Below are 22,623 nucleotides of genomic sequence, written 5' to 3'. Positions count from 1 at the left end.
ATGGACAACCACGCACCTCTGGGAGTGGATGCGCTAGTGTCCCCATGGCTCAATGTGCTTGAAGGCTGGCAAAGTCATGCTATGCCGATATAATCTGCTTGCAGCAAGGCCACTGCAGCTACATCTTTGCAGGAACCTCCTCTCTGAAGCAGAAGGAGAGATGATTCATCCATGCCCAGCACTGTGGTGGCTGGATGCCTACCTGTTGAGAGGTCAAATTTAATAGCTAAGGGTCTGCCCCTGAGTGTGGTGGCAATGTTTCCAAGTGTGAGTGTATTATCCACTAGAGGCCTATATACCTATAAATGCCAGGCATTCAAGCAGTGGTGTCAGGACCAAAATGTCCTCCCATTTCAGTGCTCTATTTGACATTCCTTTAGGAGCTGTTTGATTAGGGTCTCTCCTCCACCATTGAGGTCTATAGCTGCCTGTCATGTTGACTTTGATGGAGTGACACCCGGTTTATACCCTTTTGCCATGTGTTTTCTAAAACAAATACGCTAGTTGAAGCTCATAGTTCAATCAGGTATCCCCTAATGGGATTTAGCTTTGATGCTGGAGGCTCTTTGTGGACCCCTATTTGATATTATTTGATATTTAGTCTGCAGATATGAAATTTCTCTTATACAGGTCTGCATTGCTTCTTACTTTGGGCTATACAAAGTGGGTAGGCTTTCATGCTTTGTGCATCCCACTTGTACCCATTACACCCAGTACCCAGATCTCATTGAGCCTGAATGTGGCATATTTTACCAAGGCTGTACCTGCAGCCTATAGCTCTAAGGCCTTTGAGCTTTTGTCCCCATCCATTTGCTTCCAAGGAGCAGAAGAAGGTGCGCTCCCTGTGTCCGGTGCATGTGCTATGTACCTACAAAGACCGCACCCAGAGTTTGCTTTTATCTGACCAGTTATTTATCCTTTTTGCTAATCTGGCCAAGGGCAAAGGCCTGTCTGAACAGCGGCTTTCTCACTGGATTGTAGAGGCTAGCTCCCTTGCTTACGACAACAGAGGTCTTCGGCTGGCTCACAGTATGAGGGCACATTCAACTTATAGGGGCTTTGTTTAAAGGGCATATCTGTGAGTGATATCTGTACTGCAGCTAGCTGGTCATCAAGCTGTCCCAGAGTATATTTGTTGTACCTCATTCCTCTCCTTCAGGGAACAGGAGTTCTTCTAAGAACATTTCATTACTGTCTTTGTATTCCAGGCCATCCGGATCTGTGCGGGTTCCCATCCCATATAAGGTTTGGTATCATTTGACTCTACCTCGCAAAAAATGTAAGAGATCAAGTGAAATGAACTTTAGTGGTTGAATATATTATCCTTAAGATATGACACTAGACTAAATCATTTTCTTATTGGTATTATGTTAGCAGCATTATCAGCAGTGGCAAACAGATTTCAGCAAATCAGGACCAAGCCTACAAACGTAATCCAAATATAGTTGCTTCATCATTCTAGTAGTGTATGGATGATATGCTTTGTTAAATTACAAGTGTTAATATTACCCGAAGCAAACAGGGAGGAAATGAGGAGGAAGACTGGAGGGGGGCCAGCTCCACCAGACCATACAAGTGATGCTGTGAAAGGACTTTCTATGAAAAAAATGGCACTAATGTTCCCCTGAGACTTCAGTGATGGGTATGTGGGTGGGGTCTACTGCACTTATGACCCTAGGGAATCCTATGAAGGAATTACTTCACATTTCATAAATAAGTAAACATCATATTGATTAATAATATAGTGAACTATTAATGTATGCTACCTGGGATTTATAGAAGGCTTCTTTTAGAGCCGGCTTAGGCAAATGGCCAGAGAACACTACAAATATATTCAGTAGTTCAGCCTTGCAAGTAGCGCAGCATACATTATTCTTGCTCAGATTTTCTGCATCACCAACTGAAAGCATAAGTAAAAATTAATGCACCACAATGCATACAGTTTACGCTATTGTAATTACAGAACTTCATTCGTACAGCTCAGCAAGTTTGCATTTGTAATGTATTCCCTCAGCTGAAAATCTGTATCACTCAAAGAGAATTTTGCCAGGTAAAACACTCTCTCCCTCCGAAGATAACCTTCTTCAAACACTTAGATTTCTTATCATGAATTCATCCTGACTTCAGTGCAACTTTCATTGTTACAGTACAAACGCTGAATAATTTAACTTTATTCGGACCATTGTGGGACCTGCCCTTTGACCCCCATACATATACTGCACAAGGGTGACTGATGATACTAATAGACACCTGGTAAGGTGGAAATTTGGTACAGATATTCATGAACCCCAGAAAATAAAGCTTAGACACCACCTGCAGGTCAAAGTTTTCACTTATTCAGTGAAATATCTCAACATTTGCTTGATGGATTAAGGCAAAATCTGGTTCAGATTTTGTTTTGTTTTTTGTTCCCCGGGGGATGAATCTCAATGACTTGCGTGTTCTACTGACTTCTCATCTAGGACCATTAGCAAGTCAGATTGTCAGTTTGTCCAATACTTTAATTAATAACTAAATACCTGCAAAACTAATGACATTCCTATTAGCATTAGTTGTACATTGTGTTTAATACGAATTAGCATGCTAACACTGTCACTAAAATGTGAACATTAGCATGCTATCAGAAAAACATGAATTTTTTGTCTCATCTCAATCATACTATAAGTTATTAAAAGCAGCCTGTCTCTGACATGCCAAACAGCGTGGGAGAAACACTGATTTTAACGTGAAACTAATGTATTCAGTGTTTTTAGCAGTTTAAATCACCTTGTCCACTTGTTTTGGAGAGAAAGAGACCTCAGGTAAAAACCTCCTCTGAACAATCAACAATGAAGGAAGTCGAACCAGGTGAATCTTCAGCTTGTTGCAATCTGTAATCCTCATGGCTAGATGCCACTGAATATTACACACTGTTTAAAGAACATAGGGGGGTCACAAACAGACATGTTCATTGTATCTAGCTAAACATAAACCCAAATGGCATAAAATTTCTTATTAAGAAAAGGCTGCCTCCTCCAGCTCTTTCTCCCTCTGTCTCTGTCACTTCATCTCTAAATTACCTCATCATAGGTCTTTTGTACAAGCAGCAATCACAACTGTACAACTTTATTGTTAGTGGCAACCTGTAGTGGCCATAGTAATTATTAAAGGCACAAAAGTGAAAGTTAGGCAACAAAGCACACTGACTTCTGGTTGTAGGGAGGGAAGCTGTATGGGTCAAACAAATACAGGACTTTTATACAGGAGATGGGTGTTTGTGTCCTGTGTGGAAACAAAATTCAACGTTGAGTTATTTTAACAATGTAACATAGTATGTCACATCAGATCTGGACAGCACTGAGCACAAGCTTGTTTTAGCAACTGCATGCCAACTTGACAAAAATTCACTCACACATTTCATTTAGTGTAATAATGATCATTTTGTGAAAAGACAAAGGATGGCAGCAGCAGTAACAACAATTGCATTACTTGGGCACCCAGTAGCTTAGTGGGTAGGGCAGGCATCCCATTTACAAAGGCAATGTCCTTGCACAGCAGCTGCAGGTTCCTTTCCACTCTGTGGCCCCTTGCTGCATATCATATGAATCATCATCTGAAACTAGCAATGACAGTTATGGTAAATGGACCTGCATTTGTATAGTACCTCTCTAGTCATCTGACCACTCAAAGCGCTTTGTTACACTACAAGGCATATTCACCTATTCATACACTGGTGGCCAAGGCTAACATACAAGGTGTCGCCTGCTACTCAGTTTTTAACACACTCACACACCGATGGAAGCATCATCGGGAGCAATTTAGGGTTCAGTATCTTGCTTAAAGGTAGTTCAACATGCAGACTGGAGGATCTTCCGATTGGTGGACGACCCACTCTACCTCTGAGCCATAGTCGCAGTTGATTTGTTCTGTGCACCGCTTTGTGCCAGCTGTAAGATAGGGACCTATGCACACTCCTGTTCCTGTAAAATGGTAGATTTACATTTTTATACTTTTCATATACATTAAACAAACAAGATATAATGTGTTGATTAATGAGTTTCAGAGTTGCTTGTTGGCATCTTTATACAGAGCTAGGCTAGCTGTTTCCTCCTGTTTCCAGTGTTTGTGGTACGCTGCTGACTGCAGCTTCATATCTAACAGATGGAGACGACAGTGACATCCATCATCTCATTGAACTTTGCAAACTCATAAATGATCTCTGACTAAATACAGACCCTGGCTTGCAGAGAGTGTGTTAACCAATCATTTAAGGCATTATTACTGTGTATCTGCAACTGACATAATCTATTGCCATTGTGTCTGTCATTAAATTAGGTAGTGACATTCAGTGCTGGCTTAAAGTGATGTTCCTGCTTACAAACTGCGAGGACAGACAAAAGATTCATTAAGACTTTTTCTTAGCTGCAGAGCTTCACAAATCCAGATATTTTATTAACCTGGAATTAGATCCAAATCAGAGCCAGCAACTGAGCCCTAGAAAGCACCTTGTTTTGTTCTAATCACTGAGTGTATAATTCAGATCATCACTTTAGACACAAGATTAAATGTTCGTTGATGTGTCTGAGCCAAAAAGGCAATTATAAAATTATTACCATAACACCCATCACTTTCACAGACTCACGTCCTACTTCAGCTTTTACTAACTTACCTTCATACTGTAGTTATGTGAATTCTGTTTTCTGTTGAACAACACTGAGGTGTGCTCACTTTCACACCTTTTGAGATCTCCAAATAAAGTGATTAAGGTAATCCTGTTAAACTATTGGTTCATTTCCAAGCTGTCTGATCGTGTTTCTTGACCCATCAGATGATTTGTGTGTGATGTCACTGTGTTCCCAGATGATCTTAGTAATTAACTTGTACAATACAAGGTTATCATAACCTCTGGTCTTACCCACTGGCAAAAACTCCAAAAATAAGACTGAAGTTGTAATAAAGCTGAATTATTATTTAACGTGGAAGAGATCTCCTTTCTTTACAGCAATAAACATCCTCAGCACTGACTGTTCCTCTCCGTGTTTCCTCAGTGGAAAACACAGGTTACCAAAGGCGGCTGTTGGTACATCATCAGCTTCTGTCCAACAGGTCTGGCAACAGTAGTGCCTGAGGCTGTGCATTTATAATTGGATCAAAGGTAGACCTGTGGCTGAGCTGAACAACATGACGTAAGGAGCAGAATCAGTTTCAGTTAAACTGGACATTGGTAGGACTGGAAGCAATTATTTGTTATTGAAAAATGTTGTCTTTATGGACATTTATACCGGATACAGGGTAAAACCCCTCGAGGCCCGCTCAACTTGACTTGATTTAACAGTCATGTGAACAGTGACAGTTTTGTCCAGGAGGAGGCCAAACCTAACTTAATTTTATAAGTAATTACTTGCTGCATACATTCATGCATCAAAATTACTAAAATTCAAATTAAGGCAACATTAACGAGACCACATACTGTAAGGGACTGTTTGTTACCTATCAGAGGAGAGGGGTGACAAGGTTGTGACTTCATTTTTATTTGTTATTTTGACCCTCCTCTGAGCTACAAATATTTTTCCTTGAGCTTCCCTGAATGACTCGGGGATAATACATGACCCACCCCCCACCATAAATAACCTTTTTTTTTTTTTTTTTTTATTCACACCAAATGTACAGCACAGAGGTAGTAAGAGTTTTCACCAAAACAAAAAGCTAATTTCTTAGCAAAATACAAATCCTCCTTACAAATCCCATGGCATGGCTTATTTTTTTTTTCTTTTGTAGGTTCTGGTTAGTGCAAGTTAACCGGATCCTGGCAAAAAGTTAAAAGAGATATGAGAATAAGTGACTTTGATAGACCTGGTCTATTTTCTGACGGAAGGCGTTGTTGCATATAATGTTGTAAAGGGCCGTCAGAAAACTGAAAATCTGAAGACTATTTCTGTCTTTCCAGATTCTGGCTATGACAAATGGTGTCATTTTGGTGATTTTTCAACCTGGTCTCATGATATGCGGATGGTTGCTGTTATTGTCTAAAGGTGCCCAGTGGCATCAGGGGGGAAAGCGGCAGGACAACAACAAAAGTTAATGCGCTGAAAGTCTGAGTAGGATGGGTGGGAGGGATGGTGGAAGGGTCCAACAACCACTGACCTTCACCCAGGAGGCCAGTGTTCTCTTCCCATAAGGTTGTGAAGCCAAACCCTATTCTATTTTCTTAAACCCAACCACGTGTTTGTTGGCAAAACATAACCATGTGTGTTTGTTGTTGAAGGAAAAATACACCAGTTCACGGTGTTGTACCGCCGTGGTCTGTTTATTTTAAAAGACACTGTGTGCAAACTACATTTCCTGTGATAACAGATGTGTTTTTCGGAAATGAATGTAACAGGCTGAAGTTGACACAGCAACCAACCAACACACCCAGGGTACGTTGCATATCATATGTTGACGTTGAAAGTCTGTCACCAAACGTCGATATTTGACAAGGACGGAGTGAGAATGTGTTCGATGCCCTTCAAACCTGCCAGCAGGTTTTGGGGTTCAGATTGAATTTAAGATTAATACAGAATACGACCTTTTAAAGTGCCTCCCCGAGCCAAGATAAAAAACTCAAGTCCCTCCCTAATGCTTAAAAAATAATTTAACATTCCATTACTCCCTCCTCCGTCATAAATAACAAACAGTCTCAAAGTAAAACTGTGCATCATTTTTTTCTTCTTCTTTTTCTTTTTTTAATTAGTTTTGGCGTTTTTGCCTTTACTGATAGGACAGTAGTAGATTCATGGGAAGGGTGGGAGGGAAATGGGGGGACATGACACACAGCAAAGGGCCGCAGGTTGGAATTGAACCCTTGCTGCTGCAGATGACTCAGCCTACATGGTGCGCACATTCTACCAGGTGAGCTTGAGGTCGCCCCCAGTACCAAGTTTTTAGTATGTTATGAATTAAGTAGGGATTCACAATAATATCAGTACGTCATCGGAATCGGCCAGTATTGGCTCCTAAATGAACTGTCAGAATCAGGCAACATGCTTTTTCTTATTTTTCTCAATGAATGAATTTTACATACATTGAAAAGTATTGTATCTCATGTCTCAATCTCCCAGTGAGCCATCACAAGAGTATGCATGTATAATATGATTTTAATTCCACTACAGAAGAGACTTGATGATCACTAATATTAGGTGGGAAAAAAAGGGGATATATCGATATCGGTATCGGTTATCAGCCAAATGAGTTGGTATATTTCAGTATATCATATAAAATCCAATATTGCTCATCTGTAGAATTAAGCATAAAAAAGTAGACTTGTCCATTTCGTTTGTAGCCATGGTTATGCCCTTTTCACCAGTTACAGTTCAGTCTCAGATTTAATGACAACTCCTACTGTCAGAGATTGATAACATCAATTGTATTGATGGCCTGATAAGTTCATCATGACCACGAGCACCTCATTTGGAATGATCTGCTCCATGTTGCTCACTGAAGTTCAGATAAGATTAGGATTTCTCAGCTTACACTGTAATAATAATTTTGTAAGATTTATTGAAAAATAGATTTTCATGCTATTGTATAGCAATGTGTTGGGATGTATGACTGATATATTTGACACATTACCTGCCTGTTCCTTCACATTGCAGAGTGACACTAACATTTTCAGCTGACGCTGCACATCATTGTGACTAGTCACTAATTTGCTACAGATTTCTGTAGCATTAACTGCACAATATTGCAACATGTAACAAACACTTAGGGGGAAATGAAGCACCTCTCTTGTGATTGGTCCATTTCTGATGCTAATCCTCCTGAGACATGCACTCCCATCCTGGGTCTGTATGAAGTCTTTGTGTTTGGACAGAACTCCCCTTGAAATTCAGCATAGTTGTAAGGTAATAACTCGCTTTTACTGTATGACCACAAATGTCAAAGGATTAGCCTGAAGGGCAAAGGACAATACTGTTAATAACAACACAAAGGAAAAATCATCTGTCTGCTCATCCAGCAGTCATTCACTCAGTAATCAACAATATTTAAGTTTTTTCTCCATCCAACTGAGACAGATCATTTCAAAATGAGTTGTCCTGTTCATCCTGTTCACCTCTGTGACAGACAGATCCAACAACATAAATCCTTGTTTTTAGAGTAACAGCATTACAAATTTGCACAACAGCCCCCTATTTGCATATGCTCTTGCCTTAGAAGTTTACAGCCAACACAGGGCACTTGAAATACACTGTGGGCACTCAGTAAGTGCACCATGTGCTGCCCCATTCCTGAGTTAATTTGTAACTAGCATCAGTGCCCTAGCAAAAAGGAAAATCCAGAAGTTTTGAAATATTGCTGGCTCCAAGCGCTGCCCCATGGAATGGCTTGCAGAGCATACACAGGGCCAGTAGTGTGTGTAGAGCCCAGTGTAATTAAAGGGTGCTATAGTGCTGGCAGGACTGAGGTGAAGTTTGTCCCACTGACTCAAGGGATATTTCAGGAGGTGTGTTTAGGTGACAGAGTTGTGAGGAATGTTCCAGCAAGACTCTGAATCTTCCTTATTAACAGGGACGCTGGGGTTACTGTGTTTTCAATTGCAACCCTTGTTTGTGTAGCTACTTGTTTTTTGGTTTATTTATTTTTAATCACTGGGACACCAAAGGAAACGTTTATATCAACCCAGAGAAATAATGTTTACATTTGATATTTTTTGGTGAACCATTTGCTCACGATATGACCTTAAATGATTAATGTTTAGTTTAAAACAAATGGAGCTCCAAATGAGAATAGCTTCTTCACTGCTTGATTTTCATCACTTGTATCACAGTTGGCAGTGTATCACTGTTCTGCTCACTCTACCTGAGACCTTTTTGGAAGTACATGCACTGTAAAGCCCAATTCACTCACTCAACTTAAAATGTTTTTGGAAACAGCTTGCAACTTTTAGTTTAGTACAATACAGTAACGTAAAAGTGTTGAGTGCACCAGACACAAAATAAATGTGTCACATGACCCTTGTCCAACAGTAATTTTATATCAATTTAATAAAACTTTTTTTGTTGACACACTGAGTATGTATATATATATATATATATATATATATATATATATATATATATATATATAGGTTACGTGAGTGATTTACAACACATTTAAACACAGTTTCCTTTGGCTTATGGCTTTAAACACATTGTCTCACGGCATGCTGGAAAACTCCACCCATTTAGTCCCAACACACCACAATATGTTTAGTGCACAATAATTGTTGTTTATTGGCCTTAAACTAATTAGGCAAAATCGACTTTATAAATTGTAGTCAAATTAACTCAAACCTCAAAAATTGTTGACTTAACATAAAAAATTGATGTCAAGCTGAGAAGGGATAAGTTTTTGTGTCAAGTGAACATAAAGTTTTTGTGTAATTTTGACCATCCAGTAGGGCTGCTCAATTATGGAAAAAATCATATTCACGATTATTTTGGTCAAAATTGAAATCACGATTATGCAAACGATTATGCGGTGCACGTAATGACATTATTTATCCGACGGCATGTCATTTCTGTCTCTACATGGTCGCATGTTTACAGTTCTCTGCTCCCTGTATCGCACACGGCGGAGTTTGGCCCTGATGCGCGCGCACACACACACACACACACACACACAAACAGACCAACCTCTCTCGCTCTTCCTCTGCCAATTTCCACACGCTGTTTTTGAAATCTTCCGTGTTCACCTGCCCCTCTCATTATTCGTAGTTCACCTACTTGACTGGCTCATGGAGTGAATAGAGGAGAGGAGGGAAGGGGCAGTATTGCGCATGCGCGACTTCCGTAGAAGACAAAATAACATCTCCAGGCGTCCAAAAATTGTACCCTCGATTCCATTAATTTTGAAATCGTCTGACCTCAAAATCATAATCGTGATCACCAGATGATTAATTGCACAGCCTTACAGTCCAGTGAAATTTGTGTAGACTTTACATCAAAATTTTGTGTCATGGATGGATTGGGGTTTACAGTGTTGTTGAATAAAGGAAAAATTCTGATAATTAGCATATTAGCGCTGTGACTCCTTCTCCCTCATTGTCACAGACTCGCTTCAGTGTTCTTGTCAGTAAAAACCCAAGTAATCAGAGTTGGATTTTGATTAACCCATCTTTTGGACAGATAGCAGTCAGATTGCATCAAATGAAATGGAACTGTGTGTGAATTATGCACATCGATATGGTGGCCCTGACAGTTTAATGCACAGCAAATATATGAAACACACAGTAAGTAACACAGTGAGACAAAAATAAAGACTAATGACTAATCTGCTGTTCCCAAGATCAGTATGTTGTGTGGATGCCTTCAGCTGATTAATTTTTCCTTCATCTGATAGCTGCAGGTGTCTGATCTATCTGCAGACTGTAATCAGGACATCAGGATTACACACTACAGATCAACTGGTTACATTTTCTCCAACCAGCAGTATACTGTTGCATATGAGCCACAGAAATCTTTGTGCTCATGTGCACAGCACACTTGTTGGTTATGATTAATCATGATCAACAGGTGTATTAAAGACACATTAAAAACAGTGCTATAGTACGCCTGCAACACTAGCTCATACATTTTTATCTTGCCTGGGTCTCTCAGACTACTGGTTCTCCATTTTTGAAGCCCTTACCAAAATATTTGCTAGAACAACTGATCTCCCCCTTACCTATGTGCTGGAACAGCTACATCTGCTACAGAACTTTAACTAAATCACAGGTGTGAGTGTCAGGTACTGAATTTTATCTGACAGTTTGACCCCAGGGTTGGAAAAAAAATGTTATAAATACATGTTATTTTTTTCTAAATGTGAAAACTACTAAATAAAGTGGAAAAAATTGCTATAAAACATCATAGATCAGTTAAAAGGTATCCCTCCTCATATATTTTGTTTCAATTTCAATTCAGCTGAATCTATAAAGCCCAATATCACAAATATAGCATATGACATCCCTCTGTCCTTTTGGTCCCTCGCAGCGAGGAAAATCACCAACGTAAAAGAAACCTTTAGCCAGGAAAAAAAATGTTAGAAACCTCAGGCAGAGCAACTAAGGATGGATCCCTCTTCCAGGATGGACAGACATGCAATAGATATTGTGTGTACAGAACAGATCAACAAAATAAAGTTAAATATAACTCCTCCAGGACCATCTGTTTCGTCCACTTCTCGCAAATCATAAAGTAAACGGGGGCAGATTCATAAGGCAAGGCAAGGCAAGGCAAGTTTATTTGTATAGCACAATTCAACACAAGGTAATTCAAAGTGCTTTACAGAGACATTAAAAGCAACAAGACACAATTTAAAACAATAAAAACAGTCAGTTAAAAAGGGAAATAGAAACTGAGAATGGTAGTGATAATAAAATACAGTAACATAAAATAAATAAATAAATGAGAATGGACCCTTGAGGAACCCCACATGTGATCGTAGTTCGCTCAGATTCATGGTTACCAATTGACACAAAAAAGTCCCTGTCTTGTAAATAAGATTTGAACCATTGTAGCACAGTGCCGGTGAGTCCCACCCACATTTCCAATCTGCTAAGTAGTATATTATGATCAACTGTATCAAATGCAGCACTGAGATCTAGTAATACCAGGACAGAGGATTTGCATGCATCATTATTCTGATGAATATCATTTAAGACTTTTATAAGTACAGTCTCAGTGCTGTGGTGTGGCCGAAATCCAGACTGAAATGTGTTAAAAAGATTGTTTTGCATCATAAAAGTATGGATTTGCTGAAAGACAACCCTTTCAATGATTTTCCCCAAAAATGGCAGATTTGATATTGGCCTATAGTTACTAATTGTTGTGGCGTCCAGATTTGATTTTTTTAGGAGAGGTTTTATTACTGCAGTTTTCAAGGCCTGGGGAAACTGGCCTGCTTTAAGAGAAGTATTTATTATCTGCAGTACATCTGGAGCTATGCAGTTAAAAATGGTTTTAAAAAAGTTTGAAGGCAGAATATCAAGGCAGCATGTTGTGGGCTTTAATTTTGAAACCGTTTCTGTTAGAGTTGTGTAATCTAGGAGGCTAAAATGTCCTAGATTAACCGGAGGACAGGAAGGCACAAGTGTTATCATTCCTGAGCTGGAGCTGCACACTGCCTGTCTTATCTGTAATATTTTGTTTGTGAAGAAGGCTGCAAAGTCATTACATGACTTGTTAGACAGTAGTTCAGGAGGGAGTGATGCTGTGGGGTTGGTCAGTCTGTGCACTACAGAAAAAAGTGTGCGGGCATTATTACTGTTTCTATTGATAATCTCTGAAAAATATGATTGCCCTGCATTCTTCAGTTCCTGGTTATAGTTGCGAAGACTCTCTTTATAAATGTCGTAATATACCTGGAGTTTGTTTTTTCGCCACCTGCGTTCAGCTTGTCTACATACTCTTTTGTATTCTTTAACCAGTGTGGCGTTTCTCCAGGGTGCCTTTTTCCTACCTGACAGAGCTTTGGTCTTAATTGGGGCGATAGAATCAGTAACAGTCATAACATTGGAACTAAAACTGCTTACAAGGTCATCAACTAGAGCTGAGGGCAGGGTTTGTGATTGTGTAAAACCCTGGGTGAATAATGCACTGGTGTTATCATTTATATAACGCTTTCTGATCACCTCTGCTTCACTTTTCATAGGATTAGCAAGGGTGGTCATTTTGAACGAAACACAGTAATGGTCAAATAAAGCGACATCGTTCACCACAACCTCAGAGATATTAAGACCTTTGGAAATAATTAGATCTAATATGGGTCCTCTGTTATGTGTTGATTCTGTGACATGCTGAGAAAGCCCAAAGTTATCCAGAATATTTAACAGTTCCTTAGCACACCCATCTGTAAGATTATCAACATGAATGTTAAAATCTCCCACTAAAACAACACAGTCAAAATCCATGCACACAATAGACAGCAATTTGGCAAACTCATCAAAAAACCTTGCATCATATTTGGGGGGTCTGTAGATGGTCACTAAAATTGCTCGACAGGGGGATTTTAACTGAGTGGCAACATATTCAAAGGAGTCAAACTGACCATAAAACATTTGCTTACACTGGAAGCTGTCCTTGAAGAGAGTGGCAGCTCAGCCTCCTCTCTTATGTATTCTTGCTTCACTAAAAAAACTAAAATTTGGAGGGGTTGTCTCAATCAAAACTGCTGCACTATTTTCCTGACCTAGCCAAGTTTCAGTTAAAAACATAAAATCAAGTTTGTGCTTGTTAATAAAATCATTGATTAAGAAGGATTTGCCAGCCAGAGACCTGATATTTAGAAGTGCTAACTGTGAAACGTTATCTGGCATAAGTTTAGAGACAGACTGTGATTGACATGAGATACATATCAGATTTGATGGGTTGACCGTCCTTGATTTTCTGCAGTTGTTTTTATTTTTGCCATGCGTGGCAAAAGTGGCGTGGTGACTGTCCTATCTCTTCTTTTCTTGACATTCTTGCTGGGACAGAGACAATCTCTGCAGGTTTCTTGTAATGTGGAGGACAGAGTCACAGACCGTGACGTCATCATCATGGGAGGCGGTTGTTGTTTTGGGAGCAGTAACTTTCTGTCTGTCTCATCCCTGTGTGCTGACCTTCCTGCTTATCAGTGCATATATGTTCTGATAAGATGACTCGATGGTGTGACGTATGTTGCAGCCAAGATGTCTGGAGCCAAGGTTGTTTGGGTGAATCCCGTCTGGCATGAAGCGGCTTTTTATGTTCCAAAAAACATTAAAATTGTCAATAAATCCAACCTGTTGCTCAAGGCAGGCTGATGACAGCCAGGTGCTTAAGCCAAGGAGTCTGCTGAAGGACTCGCAGTGTTGGGATAGGTCCAGAGATGAAAGACACTCCTGACTGAAGTTTTTTAAGTGTTTCCAATAAAAACAAAAAGTCTTTCTTTAGGGTCTCAGACCCAGATTTATTCTTGAGGATGTCAAATGAGCCAGCATGAATAACAATCTTCTTAATATGTGGCTGTGTAGACATGATGTCTGGTAACATAGCTGCCACCTCTCTGACTGATGTGTTATTCACAGTTAGATTTTCAGTCCTGGCCATTTCCACCTGCCTTGTTATAAAATCTCCAATCAGAATAGTGTCTATCCTCTTAGCTTTGTTTTTGGCAGAATGCTCTCTGGCTCTCGGCCTGGCACTGGCTTGTGACCCATTAACTTTGTTATTGCTCAGTTTCATAGTCTCACCTTTATGAGTTAAGCGACTCTGTTTCCTCTGTTGCCGCTCTGTTTCCGTGGTGTGCGAGGGGGGACACAGAGCCGTCTGCGCGGGGAGCCTGCCGGCTGTCAGCCGGGAGGGGAGCTGCCGGCAGAGGATGACTCCCGGACTGGGGAGACATGGGACGGGCTGCATCGTGCTTGAGCTCATTGGAGTCCGGCGCTTCGACCCGCGATGACAGAGGCTCAAATCTGTTGGAGAGGCTGAGGTGGGATGAGAGACCGACGCCAAGCGAGGTCCTTTTTTTGCTCCGTAACACCACCTCCGACCATTGCGGCTTACGACAGGGCGTTGAACTGCTGGGCTGCGGAGGAGAGGAGGTAGGATCCCAGGCTACTGTGTCCTGAAGAACAGCTTTTAACGAGGAGATCTATAGAGACTGCTCGTGAGCCACGTCCAGGGTGTTTGTCAGCAGCTCAGATTGGGACTTGAGTTCCGCTGACAGCCTTCGGATGTCTTCCCTGAGGTTGGCAATGATCCTGTTTTTCTTAACGAGTTGCTGGTTTTCATCGGGAGGGCTGGATGTAGCCATTAGCTTAGCAAACCAAGCTAAGTTGCTACAGGTTGCTACAGGCAGTCTGACTTAACTCGTTCAGGCTTTAATCTTCGCCCTGTCCCGGTTGTTGATATTCCGGGAGGTGTCGCTGTCTCGGTGCTGCCGAGGGAGCGGTGGGCAGCACGGTGTCATAGTGAAGCTAATACAAGCAGGTGGCACTCAGCCAACAGTGCACAGCAGCACTGTATATGTGGCGTGTAGAGGTGAATGAGTGTCTGGGAGAAACCTGTGAGTTTTGCCAGGTAGCTGCAGTCACTCCGGTGTCCAGAAAGTGGCACAGAAGTTGTAAAAAGGCTTCTGGGGTGGCCGAAGTGTTCACGGGGACTTTCACTCTCAGGCAGGCAGTATCATTGTAGTTAATCCAGTTGTAGAGCAGAGAAAAACTAGATTGTTGCTAAAAGTTAGCGAAACGCTAATGAAGTTTGGGGTGCGGCTATGTCGGCACCAGTCACACGTGTCCAAAAAGCTCAAAATCCGCCGATCAAAAACACGAGATCGGCCATCCGGCCAAATGAACAGACTTTAAACAAGTAAAATCTTAAAAGTACTTCATTAGACATGGCATAAAACGGGTTTAAAGTTATAATTTAAGAGCAGAGGTGACGGAGGACGCCGACTCAAGCAGGAAGCGGAAGGCGGGAAGCGGAAGCGGAAGCGGAAGGCGGAAGGCGGAAGGCGGAAGGCGGGAAGCGGGAAGCGGGAAGCGGCTTCAAGAAAGGTTTCAACTTCACACCTCCCCTACCTTTATGTGTAAACACTTCACGAAAGGGACAACAAACACAAAGATGACAAATCTGACCAAAGTGCTGCCTGAACTGCTGAATTTCTATTTACAACAGATAAAGACACACATACATTTGTGATGACCAATATGTGGTCGAGTTGGTTAATTGCATTGGGATGTTTTTGTAAAAAAGAAATTGTTACCACAAAAAATTGTGAATGGTACATACTGTGCAATGGGAGAAGAGGTAGACATTTGGCAAAGCTGTATCCACCGTGGGAGCAATCTGGGGAAGGCTATGTAGCAAACCCCCAGGAACAGTGCCGGCTTTGAAGCTGACTGACATAGTCATGGATGTATAAAGAAAACTGGATACAGTAGAAGGCAGGGCCGCCTCTGAAAGTTGCTAAGTGGCATGAAGCCAAAAACATTCAACTGCCACAGATATTACCCTGATGCTCAGCACTGCATCCACATCACTGGGCCCACAGAGCAGGTGCGCTAGAGACTTCAGTCTGCTGAGCCGGCTACTTCCAGTTTAGTGCTCTACTAACTTGAATGGAGATAAAATGATTTAATCATGAGGCTCTTCTAGACTTTTCAAATATTATCGGACCAAATCGATTAAATCCTGATAGTAAACTGAGTCAAAGTCTTTTTGGGCCACAGGGCATCACGTGGCGGTGTAATTCCACTGTTTGGCCACTATGAAAATTAACTTCAAAGCCTGACACACTACCTGGGTGCCTGGACATAGTGGCCAAACCGTGAAATTACAACCATCATGTGATGCCATTAAGCCCAGAAAGACTTTTTACCATAGATTAACAGTGTAAAAGAGACATCAGTAAATCATTGCATACATTTTTTTGAGTGGCACAAACCCCACGAAATGACTTTTTTCACGGATCAGGATTCATTTAATGTGATGATTTGATTGATTCAATGGATTTGATCCATTTGGTCTGAGAACATTTTGAAAGTCTCGAAGAGCTGCTTTATCATCAAATCACAAAACAGGTCTGGAAAAAAATTCTACACCCCATTCAGATCGGATTAACATTATAGGGGCAGGTGTTGAATGAAATATTCATTTTGTTCCTCTGTAATTTAACTCATCATTCTGGGACATTATTTGTAGCTGGAAATTACTAGATATGGTCTGTAATAAACAACAAACAATAAACATTGAGCAGAAGAAAGGCAAAAGGGAACAACTTCTTGGTGGGAAGCAGAGCACCTCATTCATTATTTGAATGAGGTGAATTTAAGTCCAAAGTTGCACTCCCTCCCTGAGACATGACTCAGTCAAATCTGAACACACAGATTATGAAACATATTTTAAAATCATTCAGTGTAACCTCCACTTCCCAAGGTCATCATTATTTCTAATGTCAATCGAAAATAAACACGTAGAAATCATAGAAAAAGATGCTTAAGAATTTAAGAATCCTCAGATTTTTATGCTTTCTTCAGTATCCAAGTAATACAATGATATTTGTTTTGTACATCCATGCTTGCACTGCATACTCAACATACTTTTAATGACACTAATTTGCCAATATGTTAACAAATATAGGCCAAAAATCCTGACTCTAAGCACATTACAACAACCCATTTGATGAGCATTTACAGCCGGATATATATATATATATACATATATATATATATATATATATATATATATATATGTATATGTATGTGTGTGTATATATATATATATATATATATATATATGTGTGTGTGTATATATGTGTGTGTATATATATATATATATATATATATATATATATATGTATGTATATACATTCTTTACCATGACTATGAGATGCATCTGGCCATCTACAGCAAAGCAAAACCAGACTTTCACCCAGGAGAACAAAGTTCATGTCCAGAGTGAAACTAAAAGTCCAAGTTGTTTGAACATAACGTTATGTAATTTATGTACCTATGTAACATGTGAAACCAAAAGTCAGTTGTTTTAACCTCACGTTACGTTATTTATGTACGGTTATTGTACACTGACATCTCTCATATGACGTATGTACATGCAGTACGTCATTACACCGAACCAGGACCACATCAAAACATTAAGCATATGTTTCAATGTGTTTAAGCTATGTATCATATAAATATGCTAAAGGGTGCCCTGTGCATTGCTATGAGACACCCAGGGGAGTGAAAAAGTGTTTGACGACCTGGGAATGAGGAGGGGTTGGAATTTATGCGGTTTTGATCTCCTGTTGACTATCTTTTTTTTTTCTATTGTCATATTGGTTCCCAAAGGCCTATACGTTGGTGGTAGCATGTTTCCATCAGTCAGATTTGGAAAAATAAAAGTAGGAGTAGAAGTAGGGCAAGCAGCTCTTCCTGTGGAAAAAAACTCCACATGAGGTTTGCAGAAAGAAAGCTTTATTATTACTGTGGTGGAGGTGAAACATTACCCACATATGCGACCAAAATCCCATCCCAGCACAGGTGATGTTAAAATCACCACACCTCCCCTTGAGAAACAAATCCTGTCTAAAAGGAGCCTTACACTAAGAATGAATATTAATACGTACTCATTTCAAACGGTATCACTATTGCAAATGTTACAAAATGACAACAAAATTCCAAGATCTATTATTTATGATAAATTGACTAATTCTGATAAACATCGATAAATTTTAGAACTAAATCAAACTCAGTTCATAGTGTATAGGTCTCTTCAAGTAATCTACAGTGATTACTGTCTTTTGTTCTGCTAATTGTCTCTTCATGATCATACCAGTTTAATCTGGAATTAGTAACTCATATTTGAAGGATATTTAAAAATGGCTTAACTTCCTCAGATGTCAGTGGTGAACCGATAAAAATTCTGATAAATTTTTGCTCAGTAATCTAGTTAGCAAAGATTTGTATTTTATGGTTTCGACACAAACTGCTGGCTCTGGCTAATGACTGTCGCTGCATTTGTCTCTGCTGTTTTCCTGCAGTGGTGATCATGTGCATGGGAGCAGACAAAATAAGAGAGATCATGCTGGCTGCACACAGACAACGGCTGACCAACGGCAATTATATGTTCTTTAATGTTGAACTCTTCAACGCCTCTTCTTATGGTAAGTTTAACATCACATTATTTTTAAATGTGTATTTTTTACAAATGATGACGAAATTAATGATGAAAATCAGACGGAATTCTTTCATATTTTATGCAGTCTTAATATGCTTTCTATTTATCTACACTGCAGTCCATAATTAATTGAACAGTAACAGACACAGTGGATCTGTACTCTGTGAGAATGTGAAAGTCACAAATGAAAAGCTGTGACTGTCACATCTGGGACACTGGCGGGTGAAGTGCTAGCTGTCAGCTTAAATTGAGGGCATTAACACTTGGATACGGGGTAAAACAAAATGTTGGAATGTTTCTCAGGAGTCACCGACCAGAGCTAAAAGTAGAGTGAATTTGGAAATAGGACATTCATCAGGTGAACACAAACAAGACTCCAAATGAATGATAATATTCTTGTTGGCCTTCAACAGGCAACTGCTTCTTAACATGTTCTGTAATGGAGTTTGGCCAATCTAATCTCCAGAAAACTGTCGGTATTTTACATTTATGCAAATCACGGATATGTTACGTTTGCATGTTTTTTTGTCATGGATATGTTGAAACTTTACATTCAACAACGCTGTGGTCAACATGTGGTTAAGTTTAGGCACAAAACCCCCTTGATGATTGTTAGGAAAATATGTTTTGGCTTAAAATACCAGGTTTTGGGGGCACAGTCTCTGCTGGAAAAGCAGATATGTCTTGGTGAAAAAACAACTGCTATCCCTGCTGGAAACACGGCGATGGGTCACTCCAAAACACCTACCTTTTGTGCCTAAAAAGCTGCTGAAAACGCAGCGATGACTAATTAAAAAACAGCCAGTTTGATGTTTGTTGGTCATGAGCAGTGATCTGCAGCTTTGCATGCATGCATTTCGCTTAGGTGACACACCATCTACCATCCCCTCCACCTCCTGATGACAAAGTCAGCTCATATACTATGTCACTGTATGAACATTTATATGATATGTATGAAACATGCAAATGTAACATGTGGTTTGCAAAAATGCAATGCTTACATTTTCTTCTGGCAACTGGGTTAAATTCAGCATGAACATCAGTCTTCCTTGGAAGTCATAGATTGACCTCCCTGAACCACACTTTTATGTTGGGTTTCTGTATGTAAGGGGCACCCTACATTAAGTAAAGTAGAGCAACATCCTGAAAATTCATGTTATTTGTACACTGCAGAATTGTAATGAATGTAAATCAAAAAGGAACCTGGACAGGGTTCAGAGTTTTTTTTTTCTTAAAACAGCTGCATCTGGTTTTGTGAAAGGTTTTGTCCTCTGTTTACCAATGTGTTTATTACTCTTTCTTTTCTTTGTTTCAATGTAAAAGCTTGTGTAAGGACAGCACTGTAGCTAGTTACAATAATACCTTCCTGTAGATACATTCAGTTTAACTTTAGGGATTAGTATTTCAAAGACATATTTTGATCAAACAGTAATGTTCCACATTAATGTTTGGAAAATGTTCCTTGTTCTGTCTCTGTTAAATTAAATTCCAGGCAATGGCTCATGGAAGAGAGGAGATAAATATGATAACGACGCGAGGCAAGCCTATGCTTCTCTGAACACTGTGACGCTGCTCAGAACAGTCAAGCCTGAGTTTGAAAACTTCTCCATGGAAATGAAAAAGTCCATCGAAAAAACTGGGTTTCATAACTGCAAAGACTGTGAAAGTGTACGTATGTCTGTATTATGGAATCTTTCTGAAGCATTAGTGACTGATGCATGATGAATTTGCAGATGCTGATATGTGACAATACAAGATAAGTTTGAACTTCATTTATCCTTGGGAAAATTGCTGTTCAGCAGTTGCAGTACAAAGTAGGAAAGAGTGCAAATGTAAAACATCGATGAACAAATATCCAAAAACCACACAATCCAAATTATACACCATGCCATAACAAGGTCAACAGTAAGGATCATACATTGCTCACATCTATAGTTACTTTTTGGTAAGTTGCATATTGATAAGTAGCATTTAGCCATGTATGTACACTATCAAATGAGTATTGGGCTGCATTGGCAAAACAAAAAGTGGGACTACTAGAAACACCACATGTGGTTTACTGCAATATGTATTTAAGGCTGTAGGACCTCAAAATATGGGAATAAATGGAATGGAAAATATAAGGAAAAGATAATAATAATAGAAAAAGACATACCTGGCCACTGAATCTGAGCAGCACTTCCACAGGGTTTGGATCTGTGTTCATTCATTCCTGGGATGAGTGGGTGAGAATCTAGAGTGAGAGGACAAAGTCAGATCTGAAATGAAGGCATACATCCTGTCCATCACCACTCTGGATGTTATTAGCCCATTAAATGGCCGTTATCTGGGGTTATAAACGTCATAGATATGGATCAGTAGGGCCCCGCTACACCTACTGATAGGTTCAGCCCTTTCAGTGGTCATTACCATTTAGTTAGATTTCCTTTCCTTCCTCCTTTCCGTTTAGGCGCCAAAACGATGTGGTTAGGTTTTAAAAATGATCATGGTTGGGTGTAAATGTAAGTTTCATGTGAGACTCAAACCCTGGTCTCCTGGATCAAAGTCTTGTATTTGACTTATCCACCACCCCTTCTGTGAAGAAACAATAGTTTCTCATTTCAACCCGATCACATATTGATGTTTGGTCATGGTTTTTCCACGTCCACATATGATGAGCAAGGTACCCTGGGTCTGTTGGTTGTTGACATTCTGGGACGTTGTGTAAACTTCTGCCCTGTTACATGCATTGTCTGTCAAAATACACTTCTACAACTCCGCAAATTGACATTTTTTTTCCTTCAGCAAAACACGCATGTTGTTGGGTTTAGGCAACAAAAGCATGTGGTTTGGTTTAAGACAAAAAAACAGGGATTGACCACATGTCATGCCAATGTGAAAGGATGGCTTTTTTGTCTGTCTGATGCTGGAAGTCACTGACCAAGCACTGGATTTTGATGACTTTGGAGTGAGACCAGGTTGAAAGAAAAGCACTTTCAAATTTAAAGCTCCCTCTGATTGGAATCATTTGCCTGCCAACATAAGAATAGCTAACTCACTGCTCCTATTGTTTTTGTTATTTTTGTTGTTGGTAGTAGTAGTAGTAGTAGTAGTAGTAATATACTGATGCTCCAGGTGTCTTGTGGCATATACATCCCTTTTATTAAGCGAGGGTATTGCAGGCTTATGGGAATGATGTGGGGGTGGGTTGGTTCACGAGAGCTATGAATGCATGTTTCATGTTGTGATTGTGTTCATTGTAATGAAGTGTGTTTTGTGTCGGACCCCCTTGGAAATGAGATGGTTCATCTCAAGGGGCTATCCACTAATAAACTTTGTTTACTTTCTGGCAGAAAGTTTCATTTCATGGCCTGATAATGGCCTTCTGAACCTTATAGCAGGTGTGGCAGGCCTCTACTAACCCATGATTCTTATCACCACTAAATACAGCCATTTAATGGCCTCATAAAAATTCACTGTCTCCATTGTCTATGCATGATGACAACTCATTGGATTTTCTGGTGGAAGGAACAAACAATGTAACATATTGCTAGCTGTATTACAACCTGCTAGAGAATGCCTCTCTCATTGGTCATGGCTGGGAACTCGCAAACTAGTGTGTCACTCAATTCAGTTGGGCTGATTTGACCACAGAAAAGTGACTGGCATGGCCACAGTAATTTTTAGAACGTGCTCTGCAGGTGACTCATTGGCTCCCTGCAGGTGACCAGGCGCTCGTGGGCATCATGTTGCCTACCCTTGCTATAAGGCATATAATATTTGAAAGCCATCCCAGCCACAAAAAATGCTTTGTTAAATGCTTACTCATTGTAAATATAGCATGCATTATGTGAATATATAGTGTTAATATAATGTGCTCCTGTGGATAGAGACTGGTGGCTCAAATATAGTTCTAACACTGTTGACTGTTTTGCAGTATTTAAAATAATTCTGACAGACTGGCTATTAAGTCAGATTAGGTAACAGGAGATCATTATGTTAATTCATCTATGAATTTCTGCTTTGT

General features: G+C 40.0%; 1 protein-coding gene across 1 annotated transcript in view; it reads left to right on the top strand.

The window, feature by feature from the left end:
- npr3 (natriuretic peptide receptor 3) overlaps positions 1-22,623 on the top strand; it is a 43,652-nt gene that overhangs the window by 12,563 nt on the left and 8,466 nt on the right. The window contains exons 2-3 of the mRNA XM_050049953.1: positions 18,481-18,603; positions 20,110-20,285. Coding sequence (XP_049905910.1) covers positions 18,481-18,603; positions 20,110-20,285 — 299 coding nt within the window. The remainder of the gene's footprint in view (positions 1-18,480; positions 18,604-20,109; positions 20,286-22,623) is intronic.

Source organism: Epinephelus moara, chromosome 8, assembly GCF_006386435.1.
Source record: "Epinephelus moara isolate mb chromosome 8, YSFRI_EMoa_1.0, whole genome shotgun sequence".
NCBI lineage: Eukaryota > Metazoa > Chordata > Actinopteri > Perciformes > Serranidae > Epinephelus > Epinephelus moara.
Note: the sequence above shows the minus strand (reverse complement) of the source record. Positions and strands in the feature narration are given on the sequence as shown.